Source organism: Toxotes jaculatrix, chromosome 1 (genome assembly GCF_017976425.1).
Source record: "Toxotes jaculatrix isolate fToxJac2 chromosome 1, fToxJac2.pri, whole genome shotgun sequence".
NCBI classification, from domain to species: Eukaryota; Metazoa; Chordata; class Actinopteri; family Toxotidae; genus Toxotes; species Toxotes jaculatrix.
The window spans coordinates 15,132,944-15,150,805 of NC_054394.1; the positions used below are offsets into that span (position 1 = coordinate 15,132,944).

General features: G+C 39.7%; 2 protein-coding genes across 3 annotated transcripts in view; both read left to right on the forward strand.

Annotated features, from left to right (window-relative positions):
• Positions 1-251: 251 nt before the first annotated feature.
• Positions 252-6,670, forward strand: rnaset2 (ribonuclease T2). The gene is made up of 10 exons (XM_041043361.1): positions 252-396; positions 1,575-1,652; positions 1,814-1,868; positions 3,320-3,369; positions 3,504-3,561; positions 3,949-4,013; positions 4,270-4,383; positions 4,604-4,649; positions 4,797-4,868; positions 5,038-6,670. The coding sequence occupies exons 2-10, from the start codon at positions 1,582-1,584 to the stop codon at positions 5,206-5,208; spliced, it is 702 nt and encodes a 233-aa protein (XP_040899295.1). The 5' UTR covers positions 252-396; positions 1,575-1,581; the 3' UTR covers positions 5,209-6,670.
• Positions 6,671-8,036: 1,366 nt separating this feature from the next.
• Positions 8,037-17,862, forward strand: part of rps6ka2 (ribosomal protein S6 kinase, polypeptide 2) — a 46,953-nt gene continuing 37,127 nt past the window's right edge. The window contains exons 1-8 of one of the 2 annotated variants that reach the window (XM_041039635.1): positions 8,037-8,653; positions 13,250-13,366; positions 14,502-14,583; positions 15,349-15,429; positions 16,176-16,255; positions 17,025-17,131; positions 17,202-17,239; positions 17,329-17,471. In XM_041039635.1, coding sequence (XP_040895569.1) covers positions 8,549-8,653; positions 13,250-13,366; positions 14,502-14,583; positions 15,349-15,429; positions 16,176-16,255; positions 17,025-17,131; positions 17,202-17,239; positions 17,329-17,471 — 753 coding nt within the window. In that variant the 5' untranslated portion in view covers positions 8,037-8,548. Of the gene's footprint in view, positions 8,654-13,249; positions 13,367-14,213; positions 14,224-14,501; positions 14,584-15,348; positions 15,430-16,175; positions 16,256-17,024; positions 17,132-17,201; positions 17,240-17,328; positions 17,472-17,862 lie in introns of those variants that run through there. The other variant, XM_041039644.1, reaches the window with a different exon arrangement.

The window sequence follows — 17,862 nt, forward strand, 5'->3', positions numbered from 1 at the left end:
ACATTCTCTGCTGACACCATGAACACAGTTTGACATTTTTCATTTTAATTCTGCTATGCATTTGTAGGTATCTTGAAAGGGGCGACTGTACACTGGTACATCAGCGAAACTTGTTTCACAACACCAGTAAAAGGCCTCGGGACAGGGAGCCGCCGGTCGGATCTGAACATTAAATCAAGCAACCCACTCGTGTCTACCACGTGATGACGCATGACGTCTACGGCGCTCACGATTGGCTGAGCTGACAGGCAGGTAGTGAACCGTCTGTGGGACACAAACAACGGCTTTCACGCTGTATCCTGAGTATTTTCCTAACCTAGTTAACTCATCTAAATTAGAAACTGCACGGCGTCCGAATAACCACCACGAATCTCTGTTGCAGTTATCCGGCACAAGGTGAGGCTACTATAAACGATACGTTTGTTAAAATCCAAGTTCAGTTTTTACTCGCTGCACGCAGGGGTTTGTGAACAGGGTTTGCTCTCAGGAGTTGTTCATCTCGCTTATGTTTAACGTCCAACATCAATATTATCAATATTAGCTCGAGTTTTTACCTCGGCTTAGTCAGTGCTTTCACAAATTTAGGTGCGTGCTTTAGATTAAGTTAAGCACACAAAAACATGTTAGTTTCTAATGAGCCTGAGTATTGACATGCTTCAAAGGCGTACGCTGTCATCTGTTTGTCAACTTAAGTTTCTGCTCAGTCTTTATGTTCTTGGCCGACCGTGACAGGTCAGATTTTTCTTTAAAAACGTCTTTTAAAACAGTTCTATAGACATGTAAGTTATGTTTAATTCACAATGTGTTGTTGTCTTTCTTTTACGGTTACTGCGCCGTGAACTGCAGTGTTAAAAGATCTGCTATAAGAAGCAGATAAATAGCCATCGTCTTTGGCATTGTTGCTGACTTTGTTGTTTGCTGCACGGCTCGTCTTCCAGAGCTTGCTTTGTGTTGTATTCTCACAAACTCTACATTTTCATCACGTCAGCCTGAGTTAACACATTTCAGCACATTTTGAGAGATATCTAGCCTATGCTACTCATTGCCAGTTTCAGAATTAGGTCATTATACTGCAGTATTGTCTTGACAATAGAGTCGTCTCCTCCTTGACTGATGGGATTTAGGGTAATGTTTGCTAAACGTTTGCCCAGTTAACGTGTGCGGGCATGCGGTTTCAAATGCATTTTATATTACTGTTTGCATATCTGAAGGAGAGACGGCTGGGTTTGAGTTATTTTTTCTGGATTACCTAATGAAGTTGTCACATGAAGTTTTTTTAACCGCTCACTTCCTCCAGTTAAAGCCACTACCTGTTTTTCTAACCTCACTGTCATTGTACGCCCCTGCCGGTTCTTTCTTAGTCAACCAGTTCTACAATTTTTGTTACAAGCGGTTTAATCAAAATCCAATATTATATAAATTTGTTTTGATGATAATGCACACATTCTCCACAGACCGAAATGTTTTGATAAATCTACACTTTGGATTTGGTATTAAGGGGGTTATTCTGATGTTCACTACTGACTTCTAGATAAAAGCAGCTATTTATTGACAAATCTGTTATCTTGTTTTAGGTCAGACATGAAGCTTTGCTCACCTCTTCTGCTCTGTCTGGCAGTAGCCCTGTCTTCTGCCTTTGTGATTTCATCCCCGTAAGTACAGCAAAAATAACATATGTATAAATTGATAAGATGGTATATGGTCTTATGAGCCCTGTTTGGCTTCTGTATTTCTCTATTAAATTGACATATTACTCAAAGTAGATAATGCTGCGGCATTGTCATGCTATATAATATAAATGTGTGTATTTCAGATCCATGTGGACCAAGCTGATCCTGACCCACCACTGGCCCACCACTATCTGTGTTGTGAGTCTGCATTTTACCCACACCAAGTGAACGAAACACACACACAAGCATGCACATACACTAGAGACGGTGGGGCAAGGGGCTGCCTAGTGAGCAGTGGATCAGTGCACCACAACCATGGTCGCAGAGGCAGGGGAGGCGTCTCCTTCACCACCACCATATCCATTTTTTTGCACTTGGTCGAGGGATCGAACCCACGACCCTCCGATCTCAAGACAGTTGTCACAGTCATCTCAAGAGCCTCATTGTTCACTGTGGGGAATTTTAGGGGTTTTCATGTGCAGCATTCTGAGTGCGGCATTAACCTTATCTCACCTTATTAGCCAAAGTTTTATGCCTGTATCTGGTGGTTAGGTCTATTTTTGCACCAGTATAGATGACTATAACCCTGCACCAAAGCAAGTTAGCCATGGATTAAAGCTCTGTACTGAAGTTGAGAGCAGTATAGATAGATAACTATTTATCCAACAATTATCATTAATTGTTAATAACATGCTATCCATGCCTACTTGTCTTATTATGCCCTAGAATGTTGTTATATACTGTATCACTTTCTCAACTTTCTTTTTTTTTGGCCTCCTTGAGCCTTTAATGAATGATACAGTGAAGAGAGACAGAACTGTGGGGAGAGAGAGAGTAGGAGAGTGACATGTATTAAAGTGCATTTATGCCCTAACCCATCAAGTCGCCCCACTATCTCAACTTTTAATCCTTAGATATCATGCAGTGTCAGTGGTCGAGTCATGAGACTGGCTGTGTGCCAGCATTATGGTTTGATGAGGCAGCATTGTGTTCATGGTCACACGAGTATGCAGTTTCAATTGTTTAAGTCACGACAAAAAACCTACCACTTTTGACCACACTTTTTTTTACTGTATATGCAGAATATAAGGGCTGTGTGTTTTTATATCACATGCCTGACTGTCAGTAGAATAGATTTGCCGTTTATTTGTTCCAGGTCACATTTTGCTTTGTAACTGTAAAAACTTGCATTCTCAGCTGATTTTTCTATCATGGCATTTTGGGGAAGAAATTCTGAGGGATTTAGACTGTGCTATGCTCTATACCAAGTCACAGTTGAAGAAGTTAGTAAGCAGACCCTTACCTTCCCTATATTTTTAAGTAAATACTTAAGGGTGTTTTTTTCTCATGGAGATTTTTAATAGACAAAGCAATTATTTGGTTAATCTCAGAATGATTAAAATGAGTCATTATTGGAAATAATTGCCATTTGAAGTCCTAATAGTTATTTTCTTAAATTAATTTTGTTTTCATTTCAACCTTTTTTTTTTATTCATACAACTTGATTGAGGTTGAGAAGTTTTTTTGTGTTTCATCCCAGTCATAGCCATCCCAGTCAGTATTAGAGAAAACTGATTACTAATAACAGAATTAAGTGTTAGGTGGATGTGTCCAGATGGAATAAATATTTTGTATTTTGTAAATTTCAGATGGATCACTGTCATTCAAACATTAGCTACTGGACATTACATGGATTGTGGTAAGTGCATGCATGTATGTATGTGTGTGTGAGAAATACAACACATGGCAGAACAGCTCTTTGAATCAGTCATTGTTGTTTTCATGGTTTATTGTTGCAGTGATATGTAAAATTTGAAATCTCTTTTTTTTCAGGCCCGATAAAGGGGCTATGTGCAATTCATCATGGCATTTCAACTCTTCTGAAATAGAGGTAAAGTGCAAGTCAGACTGAGTGTGTCTTTATATTTGGGTTTAAAATAAAAATGTCTTCTCTCTTCTTCCTGTGATGTGCTAAAACTGTAGATCTGTAGTGATTTAAATTTATTGAGAAGGGGCATAAATGATAACCAGGTTACATCAAAGGAATAAAACTATTGGTGGGAGAGAGAAAAAGCACAATACTCCATTTTTTAAAAAATAACTAGACGGAAAGTTCTTTTAATCTAAGACAGCCAAAACAAAGAGTATTTGTATATAATACAATTACTGCCACATAATTTGGGAGAGTAAATACATGTATTTTTCATTCTCCAGTTGGTATAAAGTGAACCAACTACTGATAAATAAAACAGTCCTGTTTTGGGGTTTGTGTTTTCAGGACCTGCTTCCTGACATGAAGAAAAGTTGGCCTGACTTGCTTCACCCCTTGTCGACAACCTTCTGGTATTGTATCAGCAAATCCTGCCATTTTTCTGTCATCAGTATGATCTCACATGACTGCTGCAGCGTTGTTTGTGTGGCTGTCTGCTTTGTCAATGCATCCTCAGATGGATTTGGATGTGCAAATGATATGACGTGATAAAAACAAGATTTCATCACCCTTATTATGTACCCATATTTTGTAGTGTGTCTCTGGCTTAAATTTGCACATCATAATAGTAAAAATTATTTCCTCTTGCTTGTCTATTTGTTTCAACAGGAAGTACGAGTGGCACAAACACGGTACGTGTGCAGCCAAAGCAGAGTCTCTGAATAGTCAACATAAATACTTCGGCAAGGCTCTGGAACTATACCACAAACTGGATTTGGATGGGTACGGAACATGTACATTTGCACATACACACACCATACACCGTTGTCTCATTTTCTAGTTCTTAGTAGTGTCTTGATGTTCCTGATTCCTGTCAACTCAGCTCATAGTTTCCACCCTCAGTGCAGTTCTCAGAAACTGACTACTATTTTAAGTCATGCTTTGGAGAAAAGCATCCACATTTCAAACTCTCAAATGGAAATCTGTGTTTCTGTTATTGCAGCGTCCTGAAGAAGTTTGACATCACCCCTTCAGAAAAATACTACACAGTAAGTCTATTTATACTTTAAACATCAAATTATAGTACATTAAAATCTCAGATATTCGTGTTATGTGAAGTGCTTCATAATAACAGTGTGGCAACTGTTGTCTCCCACCTTTGTTCTTCTCCCTTTTCCTAATGTGTCTGTCTGAAGTTTTCACAAATTGAAGGAGTCATAGAGAACTTCTACGGCGTCAAACCTAAGATCCAGTGTCACTCGTCAAAGGTATAAACACCTAATTTCATTCAGATAATGAAATCATAATTTGCTGTTTGTGTTTTGCATGTTCACATTTGTTTTTGTATCACACATGGCTTTATTTAATCTGTGTTTCAAATGTTGTCAAATGACAAATGACAGTCTGTGTTAAATGGTATTCTTTTGTTTTTGACAGCATGCTGATTCCCAGCTTTTGGGGCAGATTGAGATCTGTTTCGACCCTGACTTCACCCTCCTGGACTGTGATAAACAGGGACAGTGGGATGATCACATGGCTGTTGACAAGCCATCTGGGTTGAATGTGTGTGACCACAACATACCAGTTCACTACCCACCTCTTCCATGAAACATGCGTGTGCAAACTGAAGAGCAGCAGCTCACTACAACCCCACTTTTACACACATTTACACAAAAACATAGGAGCAAATGCAATATTCGTTTGCCAGTCGACTGTACTGTAATTTAGGATGCACACACACACATACTACCTATGATTTTATTTTTCTCAGGCTTCACAATGAACATTATAGTTTTAATGATAATGTATGTCAAAAATAGCTTTACACAATCAGTGTAGACTGAAAACATTTTTTTGATTTCATGAAAATGCTGGCTGGGTCAAGTACTTCCTGAAAAAATCACCTTTAAGTGCATTGTTCTTTTTATAGCCTACAAATACCAGGTCACACAGACACACAATCCACTACGACGTAGTGCTTTAATGGAATTATACGTCCCTTCCTGACCCTTACTTGTAGATGAGTCCAGCAGTGCACAGCATGTTTTTCCAGGACACAACAGGAGGCATTGTGGTAAGTTTAGGTCAAGGCAGGCAAGCAGACAGTCCAAGTACCTTATCTCTGATGGCAGTGGCAAACGAGTGGAGCCTTGGTATGTGCATTTGTATCATATCTGTAGGTGACTTGTACTTCATGTGAGTGTGTAGATGTCATACTGTAGTGCATATGTAGTGACTCTGCTGGCTGTATTTTATATCACTTTTGTGCGCTTATGTGCCACCTATTAATTGCCATCTTTTTCCTCTGGGGTTGATTGGATTTTAGTTATTACATAAGTGCATTTTCAGCTCTATGATAATTAAGTTCATCCAATACATCAAAATAGCTAGTGTTGTGGAATGTTAAAACACTATACAGTTCATATTGGGTAACACACATATTTTTTAGGGCTTTTAGGGAAAGGGCTATTATTTTTAAACCCACACTGCTGCTTGGCAACAATGTCTAGATCTTTCAGGCATTGTAAACTAGAGGTAGTTATCATGAGCTGCTCTTTGATGTCTGTTAAGTACGTAACCTATTATTCAGTGTTGTGGTGTCTGTCTGGTTAGGTCAGTGTTGCTAAAAGAGCATTATCACATTTTTGTGATCTTAAAACCAGGGTATATAATATATGGGGTAGAGAATAAGTGCCTCTGTTTCTTCATGACCCACTCCAAATATAATACATTACACAAGATGTCACACACAATGAACACAAGTTCATCATGCACCGCTTTTGCCACACACATTCTAGGCCTGTAAAGGCCTAGAGTGTGTGTGTTTTTTTCTCAAAGATGTAGAAAATATTTTGGTGAACACTATTTAATCCTTCACTTATTTGTGCAATTACTTGTTTCTGCTATTGCTGTATGGCTTTGACGGTTTTTGTGATTAATTCATTCAATTTTAGTTGAAAGTTAAATTACGTTTGTAATTATAGCTGCAGTGGACAAATGCTTTGGTATGAAATAACTGAGATGAACACTTGTACTTTTCCAATGTCAATAAAAAAACATTCAATATCTACTTAGTCTGTCCTGTAGTCATCAGTGAGTCATTATGTAATATGCAATATTGATGAAGAGTATCTATTTGCATTTTTAATTCGTGTAATTGAAAGTGAATTCCACCTTTAAACAGAGCTCGGTGAATCAATATAGAAGGACCATCTGCCACAAAACAGCGGTATCAGGATGGTTTTGACACACATCTTAACCTCTGTCTGTCTACACATGTAGCAAAATATAGCACAGTAACAGTATTATATTCCAGTCTGTCTCTCTGTCCATTTATACTCAGCGTGTATGAATATTAATGTTGTGATCTCCTTACAGAGCCTTAATCCTACTGGGACAAAGACACCAGTCCATAATCCTGAATCTCCTCCCACAACACAGCACAGCAGATTGACTAAACACATCTGATTACATTTCCAATAGTGCTAAAATGCCCAGAAACTGTGTGCCAGCTATATTCTAAACGTGGTCCAAATCCTGTCAAACACATGAGAACAGCACCATGAGCTCTGTTTTTAGTGACATTCCAAGTTTGGGGATCACAGTTAAAGCATCAAAGGTGATTTCAGAACACCAAACCGTATTTTACCTTAATAAATAAAGCCCAAGTCAGCCACAGATGTTTGACCCAGGTAGAGCAGCAGTCCTGATTTACCCCCTGCTCTCATCTAATGAAGCTCCCCCATCTCTCCCACTTCCCTAGGTCTGTATTACTATCTCGCTCTCTCTCTTTCTCTCTCTGTCTCTCGTTCACTTTCTCTATGGTTATGTAACACTGCAGTTCTGCAAAGCTGCTGATGTGACAGATCCAAATTTGTACACACACACACACACACACACACACTCATGCTCGGTGATCAACCAGATCACGCTGTACTCTCAGTGATTGCTGTCCTTGCTTCTGTCATCATTATTGATTGGAGCATTGATTGCTGTCCCCAATGTTTTATCGAACTCTGATGTAATGACACTGAATCTGACCCACCGTATATTCCATCTAATATTATGATGCTTACTTTGTCATTTGTCTTTTTTTTAATTGTCTGTATCTGTATCTGTATCTGTGTGTGTGTGTGTGTCATTGGATGTCATGCAGGAGCAAAAGAGAAGGGACAGAGGAAGAGGGAGACGAAAGAGAGGTAGCTGGGTTACACCATGTGACCTCGCCAGCTGTTGCTGTATGCTGGTGGGAGAAAGAGAGAGGGAGGTGAGAGGCAGGAACAGGGGAGAATAAGGGAGGGAGGGGTCGGGAGCTCGCCGGCACACAATGTGACTGGTGACAATCCCTTGTTCTGCAGAGAGAGAGAGAGAGAGAGAGAGAGAGAGAGAGAGAGAGAGAGAGAGAGAGGCAGTAGGGGATGAACAAACACACACACGCTCAGACACACGCGCACGCACACACACGCACGGGGAAAAGATGTGAAGAGGGAGCTCACACACACCTCTCCTGATTCAGCGGAACAGATTTATTCGTCACCTCTCCTGCAGCCTCACGCAGCGCGCCTGCTGCAAAACACAAGACAATCCCAAACCCAGCAGCACCTGGCCCGTCCGTCATTCCGCCCGTCTGTCTGAGCAGATTAACGGCTCTGTTACAACTCCGACTGCGTGCTTACTGGCGTCCACTGCAGCTGAGAGACGGAGGAGCGGGGAGGGGGCGAACGACGGGCTGAAACCCACCAGAGGGACGAGCGACGAATGTGAATGATGGGGAAACTAAAAAGCGACGACTGCATTGAGGACGGGCCAGTGGAGAAACTGCGGGACAAATAGATAACCAATTAAAGCTCTGTTGTTTCTGCATCGCTACCTTAGGACCCCCACCACCACCCCCCTGCAGGGAGATGTTCATCATTATGGGATAGGTGCAAAAGGTCTGCCCGTTGTCATGGATACCAGCACGCGAAAATTCACAGTGCGGAGATGGTTTTCTATCTACCTGAAGAACAAGGCTGCAAGAAACAAGAACACCACTGGATTCTGTCAGCTAGAGGTTAGTCCGTGTGTTTAGCAGTACAAACTTCTACCAAGTGGAGATGAGTCGATAGAGGGGTAGAGGGAAGGGTTGCATCACACTTGCACCATGCGTGTGTTTGGGTGAACACAAAGGCCCAGACCCAGTGAAGTAAACAAAAACAGCAGCCGTTTCATATCAGTAGTTGATAAGTAGATGAGTGTGTGTATGTGAGAGAGAAGTCTGCATGCACATGGGAATGGGTGTGGAAGGAATGTGTGTTATTTGGATTGTTGTGGTGGAGTGCTTCAGGAGTCATTGCAGCATCTTTACAGCTGTTGCTCTGCCTGTCTGTCAGGAATCCAGAAAACAGAAGGGCAGAGAGACACTGTGTTTTGACAGAGAGAGAGAGAGAGAGAGAGAGAGAGAGAGAGAGAGAGACGAGTTTTATGGAAATACAGACAGACAGACAGAAACACTAGTAGGCAAACAAGCAGCAGGGCAGGCAGGTAGATAGATAAATGGATAGAGACAGATTGATTCAGTGGATGGCCACAGCAGTGGAGGTCTATTTATAGCCTAAACAAACCAATGGGGGGGTGAGAGGCAGTATGCTGTTTGCAGCACATTTACCTGTATGTCTGCGATATAAATAGAAAAGACAGGGGCCCTCCCCTCTTCTGTGTTCTTTGTTGTTGTGACCAAGCGCTGATGAATCAACTTGACAGGTTATCTACCTGTTTGTGTGATTGTTTGTTCTTCTGGCCATCAAATGTCTGTCTGCTTGTGTTTGTTTACCTGTTTGGCTGACTGTCCATATCTGTAGCGAGATGCTTTGATGCTCCATGTGGGGAAGTTCTCTTTTCACTTCCCTCCCCTTCATGGAAAGGTCTGAGTTCAGGGTCAGCTACAGATCAGCATCCCAGGGGCTGATGTTGGGGCCTTGAGCCTGTTTCCTTCTGGTTGATGGACATCACTCCCACTGCCATGTTTAAAGAATAAAGCAGCAATCAAGCCTATAGGGCACTACTACTCCACTACTCTCTGTGGGCAGAAACTTTCCAGCTGTTACACCTCAAGCCACACCCCAATCACTGACATTACAGTAGGTGATTGCTGTTGACAAACTACAGTGTATTATCATACTGCAACTTTGGCTTTAGAGTTATAATTTACAAAACTCTTTATTCAAAGAGCTAAATTAAAATTTAAGCCCCAAAAATTGTTACGAAGTGCAAAACTTAACTCACATGGTCAGTGCTTAGAATACAGCCACCTCGCATTAACATTGTTCAGATGCTATTCACTCTAATAAACTTTATGCATGATGTATTACCTCATTTACATAATGTAGTCCCAATAAATTGATGCACTCCCATGTATTGGAATTTTAGCCTAAAATTAGAAGTGTAGCATTTAAATTATTATTATTAAAGACGTCTCTATGTTTTTTCTATTTTTTCTATTTTCTACTTTATTATCTTCTCTGTTCAATTTCTTCTTCATTTTTCGCTTGGGAGTGTGTAAGTAACAAAAGAATTTCCCTAAGGGGGATTAATAAAGCTTTTTCTGATTCTGATTCTGATTCTGATTTTGCACATTTGAATATATGTCGTGAAAACTGAGTCAAAGCAAGTGTAAAAGAAGCTGTAAAAGAAAATCCTTTGACATCACTGATTTTGCAATGTGGGCTATGGATCTGCACTGTTGCTACGCTGTCATGTCAGCAGTTGATGTGCTTTCAGGTTTGTTTCCTCCCTTGTTTCACTGAGGATAAATGTGTGGCTCTGCTTGAGTCTGCATTTCCTTTTAGGATTGAGACTAGGGATGCAAATTATCGATTAATTCATTAATCGTTAGTTGATTGACCTTATCGATCGATTAACGATTAACTGATAAGCGGCTTTTTTCCTGAGAATGTAAATTTCTCATGGTATCAATAGTGTCTTTAACATAGAAAGCAAAATATACTGAATAAAAATGCATGTTATATTGCTCAACTGATGTTTTATTGTACCAGTTGGGATAAGGTACAGACAATGGCATTTATGTAGTTTAACAAAATAAAATTATGCACAGAAAATTAAAATACATAAAAAACAGTTGTGCACTGGCTCAAGCTGTTGCACGTGAAACATTAAGCAACATAAAATAAATTTAAAATAGAAATCTAAACAATATGGGTAGGCTTAGCCTACACAATATTAAGCCTATATATAATAATCTGGTAAACTACTTATATGAAAAACTTGAAACATTAGCAGCAGGATTTATAATCCCCATTGGTCTGAGAAAGGTAACAGTAAGATTACTAGCCCTGGAAACTTCAAATTAGAACTGAACACAACTTAAATCATCCCTGAGGAAGGTGACAGTAAAAGTAGAGGGCGTCCCTCAGAACAGTCAAATGAAGTTATAGACTACCTCTCCTGAAACAAAAACATTCCTGTCTCAATGTGTTTTGAATAGGCTCCTGACCTAGACCCCTGTATTTTTGTTCAAGAAAATAAGCATATTAACATGGTCAGGAGTAAGTCGTGTGCGCAGCCTGTTTACAGTGAGACCAGCTGCTGAGAATACGCGTTCAGATGGGACCGACGTGCCCGGTATGCACGCAAATCTTCTGAGTAATGCCCTCCGCTTTTCTGTGGTCACATACCCGCCTTGCCACCACATCAGCGATTGTAGGTTGTGATGGCGATGGACTTCCTCCCTGCAACACGGCTGCATGCAAGTTATGAAGGTGGTATCTTAGCGAACTCGTAGAGCTGTTGAACTCAAACGTAGTACTGCAGAGTTTACATTGGGCGTCTTTATCATCATTAATTAATTTGAAATGCTCCCACACTCCACTCCGTTTTGACCGCCTCATGTTTGTGTCGGGTCTCGCCACCCGCGAGAATCTCGTGTAAAGTTCAAGTACGTCCTGTGGAAAACGGCCTTGGATTACAATGTTAAATTACCGACAATTAATTTAATTAATCGATTAAATTCTTATCGACAATTAATCGATAGTCGATTAACCGTTTACATCCCTAATTGAGACTACAAATTAAAATCTCTGTTTCAGTAAATATCTCTATATTGAATAGCAAAAGGAATAACCATTGGAGTGAGACCATTTCACCAGCTTCCACTATGAGTCTATATATATTTTAGGAACTGTCTGGAACCAGGTGTCATTTTCTTGACACAGGCATCAACCAGGACATTCTGACTCTTATTTTTTTTTTAAATCCCCAAAAAGGGGGCAATTGGAAATATCTCTCCTCTTGTAATAAAAATAAATCTTGCAGGCTGAATTTGAGCCCCATAACTTTCTTTGCTGCATGCTTTTAGGATAGTGTGGACTGTAACAGGAAAGCAAATGTGCTGTGTTATTAACACAGTCTCAACACTCTCATTCCACAGACAGCATCAAAGAACTTGTGACAGTTTGAATATTTTTAGCTTTATGTCAACTCTGGGTCTTAGAGAGTACTCACGAAAGAGGGATGGATTGTATTCCATTTCCTCGTAAACTGTTAATGGGTTTGATCTTAATAAGGTCCCTGACAATAGCATATAGTAAGTATAGAATATACGCTATTATTCTAATGGTAAAAATGTGTCTCTTAAAGTGGAACATGAAGTGGAACATGAAAAACCATATTAACAAGTCTAAAATGCTGAAGTGTAAACAATATACAACATAGAAACACGAAACCAAACAGAATAGAAAACAATTTATTTTCATGTCCCTATGCAGTCCAACAAACAGGTGAAACCAGAGAATATGCACATAGATATGACAAATATATCCTCCAGTTCCCTTTTTATTTTTACCATTTGTCAACCATGTCAAGCTGCACACCAAGCGCATCCTCCCTGAGAAAAACCTCAAGGAAGACAGAATCACAAAAAACTACTAATAATGAGTCTTATGAGAGAGCTATCAAAGCTATTAAACAAAACTACCATTTAAACCATCACTTTTCTATGTTTTTTAACACCTGTTGGCATTTTGTACTTGATTGAAAGAGGGTGTAAAGCTCTTAACATCTAAATGACACTGACAGCTTTACAGAATTACAGTATATTGTCACACTGACCAATCTAAGCTGTGCCTCAGGTTGGCAGTTGATCATTCGCCTCACTGAGCAGAGTGAATAGGCTGAAAAAGGAAGCTTTCACTATGCATCACTGCCAGTGACCTCAGCTCCTACCTATCCAGCAATAATATAATGGCTCATAAATAACCAGCTCTCTTTGTGTGTGTGTGTGTGTGTGTGTGTGTGTGTGTGTGTGTGTGTGTGTGTGTGTGTGTGTGTGTGTGTGTGTGTAAGTGTAAGTGTAAGTGCAAGTGTAAGAGAGTGGGTTGCTTTTTTCCTTATCTTTGTTTAATCTGCATAAGAGTGACAATGGGGACCTATTGTCAATCTAATCTAATAGATTAATCTATTAATCTAATTAATCAAATTAAGATGCTCTTTTTTCTAATTAAATGCACTAATTCTTTAATGTCTTTCACTCACCACCTTGTTCATATATCAGTGGTTTTCCATCTCTTCAGTCTTTCTTGTTTTTGTGGCCTTTCTCTCTTAGTAAATTGGTATGTAACAAACAAATTGTGACTTCTGCCTTCTTTCCTTTTAGGATGACAGCATCCTGAAAGAGATTGACATCAGCCACCATGTTAAGGAGGGCTGTGAGAAAGCAGACCCTTCTCAGTTCCAGCTCCTTAAAGTGTTGGGACAGGGCTCCTATGGAAAGGTACAGGATAACCACTTTAACTACTGAGATCTAAATACCTCAAACCATATCTTGTCAGAATGCTAGGACAGGGGTCTTACAGAAGGTCATGAGAGGTATATTAGGTATATTGGGTATGAGTTATACCATCATGAGGAAAGTATATTCTAGGATTAACACCACTTGTAATGTTTGTGAGATTTAGCTACAAGAGTATCGTGATTGTTGAACACCTTATTCAAAAACTACAGGTATTTTTATGCTTCTGTAACAACCTGTACCCTTCAAGGGAATCTTTGCACGACAGTTTGGAACCTGACTGCAGGGATTTGCTCTCATTCAGACACTGATGTCGGATAGAAAGGTGTAGCACGGGGTGGAGGTCAGGACTCTGTTAAGGACAGTCAAATTCTTACACACCAAACTGGGTGGACAGTTTCTTTATGGGCCTTGCTTTGCACATGGGGATACTGTCAGCTTGAAAATGGAAAAGCCTTTCCCAGCTTGCAGCCACAAAACTGAAAGCGCACTGTTATCGAAAGTATTAGGTTCCCGTAACTGTAACCATGGAGCTCAGCCCACACTGGGAAAAACAACCCATAACCAGCTTTACACAGAACAGTTTCATGTCTGCTTCCCTTCGCCCATGTAGATTGTGTGCGTTGTCAGTGCTGGAGCTAAGTGTGCTTTACCACTCATCAGTTACTAATGATGAGCCATCCATTTTCAATTATTTCTAGATTAGCAGTGTGACAAGTGCTTCATGTCACAGGTCACTAAGTTTATTTGCATTAGTAAAGGCCCATTGAATTATTAGAGTCATTGTAGATTAAAGGTCTGCATGAGGCAAACGTGACAGTTACAGCAGATGTTGGCAGGTGGGTTCATTTTCCTAGGCCAGAGGCTGGGCATGTGAGGTCAGGTCACAAAAAGTCACAGTATTGTCTGGTTAGCATATTTGCATAGCTTACTATACACACGCTTAATTACTATTTGACAGCCATGTGTGAATCGTAGCTGTTGTCTCTCACAGTGAAACAGCATTTTTAAGTCACTCTTATGAGATATCGACTAATGTTTTAAATTGTTAAAAACCGTTACAAAATCTCAGATAAGGTGATGATGACAGTGATGGATGACGGTGATGATTTCTCAGGTGTTTCTGGTGAGAAAGATCAGAGGAGTGGACAGAGGACAGCTGTATGCCATGAAGGTCCTGAAGAAAGCCACGCTGAAAGGTAAAAATAAAAAGCTGAAATGTGAGACGCAGTAAGTTAAGCTGCTGATACTTTGACATGTTAGGAGAGTTTAAATAGATAAAATATATTTGAAAAAAAAAAAACTTAAAGAAGTGTCCATAGAATGTTTTTCTTGTGATGTTTATGCTTCTTATCCCAGGTTAAAATGGTACTTATTTATTATAGTAGTATTTGTATTTATGTGTCTGCAGTATCCAAAAAAATTGACTAAATTACTAAATCTTGACTGAGACAGCCTTGTTCTTTATTGAGTGGTAATTTGTTCAGATTAATGCTGCTTTTGCACAGGAATGGTAAGAGATACATTATTACCAGAGTTCTCAGAGTGCCCTACATTCAGGAGGATTTGGGGTAAAAGAGGTTAGTTTGTACTTTTAATACAGATAAACTGGTTTGCTTTGAATGGGATTATTGTAAACGAGGATGTGCTATAAAAGCAGGTTGAGATGTCATGCGCTGATTTACTGTCTTGGTACAAGCCTTAATCCTCTTAACCTGCACCCCTGGAATTTAAGTAGTTATGGTCTCATCCTGTCAAGGAGACAGATGCTGCAATAACACTGTTATTGTAGTTTTCACTGCACAATTCCATTTACATTTTTCAATTAAGTAAATGCAGTCTCATCCTACATAAAACATACTCATGGCATTAGAGGCTTGTCACGATTTATCCGCAATTAGACAGAGGGAACTGAATGCAACAGTATTAAAGAGATTGCTCTTTCTCCACTGTCTCTTGTTTAGTTCGGGATCGAGTGCGGTCTAAGATGGAAAGGGACATTCTGGCTGAAGTGAACCATCCATTTATAGTTAAACTGCACTATGGTAAGTCTGACTTTCTGATGGTTTGCATGCATTGCTAGGTGCTGGCTTGAATATCTGTGTCTCCCAAAGAGTGCATCCCCATATGTAACAAACCAGATCCTCTTTTGAGATAAGCGAGAAGCAGAAAAAGAGGATTTGATAACTTTGTCTATGTAGGATTTGGAATCATGTTTTTAAGGGAAGTCTTTTGAGAAAAATGGAAAATGTAGAGGCTGAATGTTGCTATTTCATTTCATAACAAACAAACACACCCATTTTGCGGAGTTGGGTATGAACTGAGTAAACATTACCCTTTTCCAATAACCCTCTGGCTTCACATTCACATCAGGTATCTGTGCACACTTGCCCGCATGGCAGCTGAAATTCTCCACTGGAGCATTTGACTCATTACTCGCTGCTCTGAGCCATTTTTACACATAGAACAGGTTAGAAAGAGTAAAAAAATGTTTTGATTGGATACATGGATTGGATAAATCAAAATGAATGGTAAAAAAAAGAGAACAGTCCACATACATACAAATGTATGAAATTCAGTTATTTCATACATTCTGATTTTGATTTTGTCCACCAACACCTGTTCCCTACTGAGGTTGGATATGGACAGTATACACCTTTTCTACTTTGAATACATCCTTAGAATATTACAGGATACAATACAGCCCAGATACCGCAATAAAGCCTCAATACAGTGTGTTATGTAACTCCTGTGTGTGTGTGTGTGTGTGCATGTGTGTTTGTGTGTGTAGCCTTCCAGACAGAAGGGAAGCTCTATTTGATCCTAGACTTCCTCCGAGGCGGAGACCTTTTTACTCGTCTGTCAAAGGAGGTAGGTTTACTACTGATAGCTTCCCTGGCTCTTCCCCCACCTCCGCTAAGACCAAGCTGCAAGCTCCAAGCTTTTTTTTCAAGGCCTAAAGGCTATTATAGGCTTTATAACACTGATGCAGGATCACCAGGAGTGAATATACCTGCCATCACTCTCCTTGTCAATGCCATGTTGATGTGACCCTCATCCCTATTACTTTCATGCTGATGCATCATCCTGTCAGTAAACAAAGGCCACCACGCAAGTGTGTTTTGCTGGATGAAGTTTCTAAAAGACAAGCTTTGTTTTTTTCTCCACTAACACCCACAAGTCTGAACAAATCAGAGTTTTTGCTGCAGTGACAATCTGTTATTTTCTGCTGTACTGGAGCTTTTTTGACCTCCTGGAAAACTTAAACTCTTATTCAAGAGTGAAGAAAGAACAAACAAATTAACTAACCGACTACTTAATGACTGAAAGAAAGAAGTGGCTTTCTGTAATCACACTTAGAGTAAGGACATCTCCACGGGTGTTATGGTTTTTATTAGATGGGTGTGACGTATGCAAGGTAGACGTATGTGCAGTTATTTCTAAAGAGGATTAAGTTTAAAGCAGTTTGTCAAATTTAATACTTTTTGAAATGGAAATGTTTTGGCAAATGAGAACTTGCTTCATGATTACTGCAACATGAGCCATCCTGCTGCTTTTTAATATTTGTATCCATTAGTTTCTTTTAGTCCTTGTGTTAATGTTTTGTGTTTCTCCTTCTCCACATCTTTATTTGTTCCAGGTGATGTTTACAGAAGAGGATGTGAAGTTTTACCTTGCAGAGTTGGCCCTGGCCTTGGACCATCTACACAGTCTGGGCATCATCTACAGGGATCTCAAACCTGAAAAGTACTCTCATCCCATTTTATTTTGCCAAATTATTTTTAATGCAGTTTTTAATATTAATTTTTCCCAACAGCATTCTTCTGGATGAAGAAGGGCATATTAAGATAACCGGTCAGTACATCCAACTACAAAAATCTATATTCTTTCTGTCTGTATGTGTCTGTTTTCTTAGCTAGTTCTCTCTGTTTCTTTCTGTTCAGACTTTGGATTGAGTAAGGAAGCCATTGACCATGATAAGAGAGCGTATTCCTTCTGTGGAACAATAGAGTACATGGCTCCAGAAGTCGTAAACAGGAGAGGGCATACACAAAGTGCTGACTGGTGGTCATTTGGGGTGCTTATGGTAAGAATTGTTTAATCTAAAGTCTTTTATTTTGACAGTCTATTTTCACTTCTCACATTCACTTGTAATCTTTCCTCTCAGTATCTTGTCACTTTGCTTTCTGACTTTGCATGTTTGTTTTGTCTGATCATGCTATAAAAAAACAGCAGACATGAGTTTACTCTACAGCATCTTATGAGCCAAGGACTCAGCTTTTAGATAACGTGCCAGTGTTCTGTTTTTTTAATTTGGCTTTCTTCTGGCAGTAAAGCTGCTTAATTACTGTATCTGGCAGATTAGGTCTCTTCACTTTCAGTAATCGTGCATCTGCTTGATTCTGCTTGTTTTGTTAGCCTGGTGGCTTATTTTACTAATGCTGAAAAGCAGGTTAACATTCACTGACAGCTGGCAG

Bases quoted from the DNA above. Each gene is read 5' to 3' on its own strand.
- rnaset2 (XM_041043361.1), top strand. From the start codon at position 1,582: ATGAAGCTTTGCTCACCTCTTCTGCTCTGTCTGGCAGTAGCCCTGTCT. The intron at 1,869-3,319 runs GTGAGTCTGCAT...TGTAAATTTCAG, and splicing joins GGCCCACCACTATCTGTGTT to ATGGATCACTGTCATTCAAA. The intron at 3,370-3,503 runs GTAAGTGCATGC...CTTTTTTTTCAG, and splicing joins TGGACATTACATGGATTGTG to GCCCGATAAAGGGGCTATGT.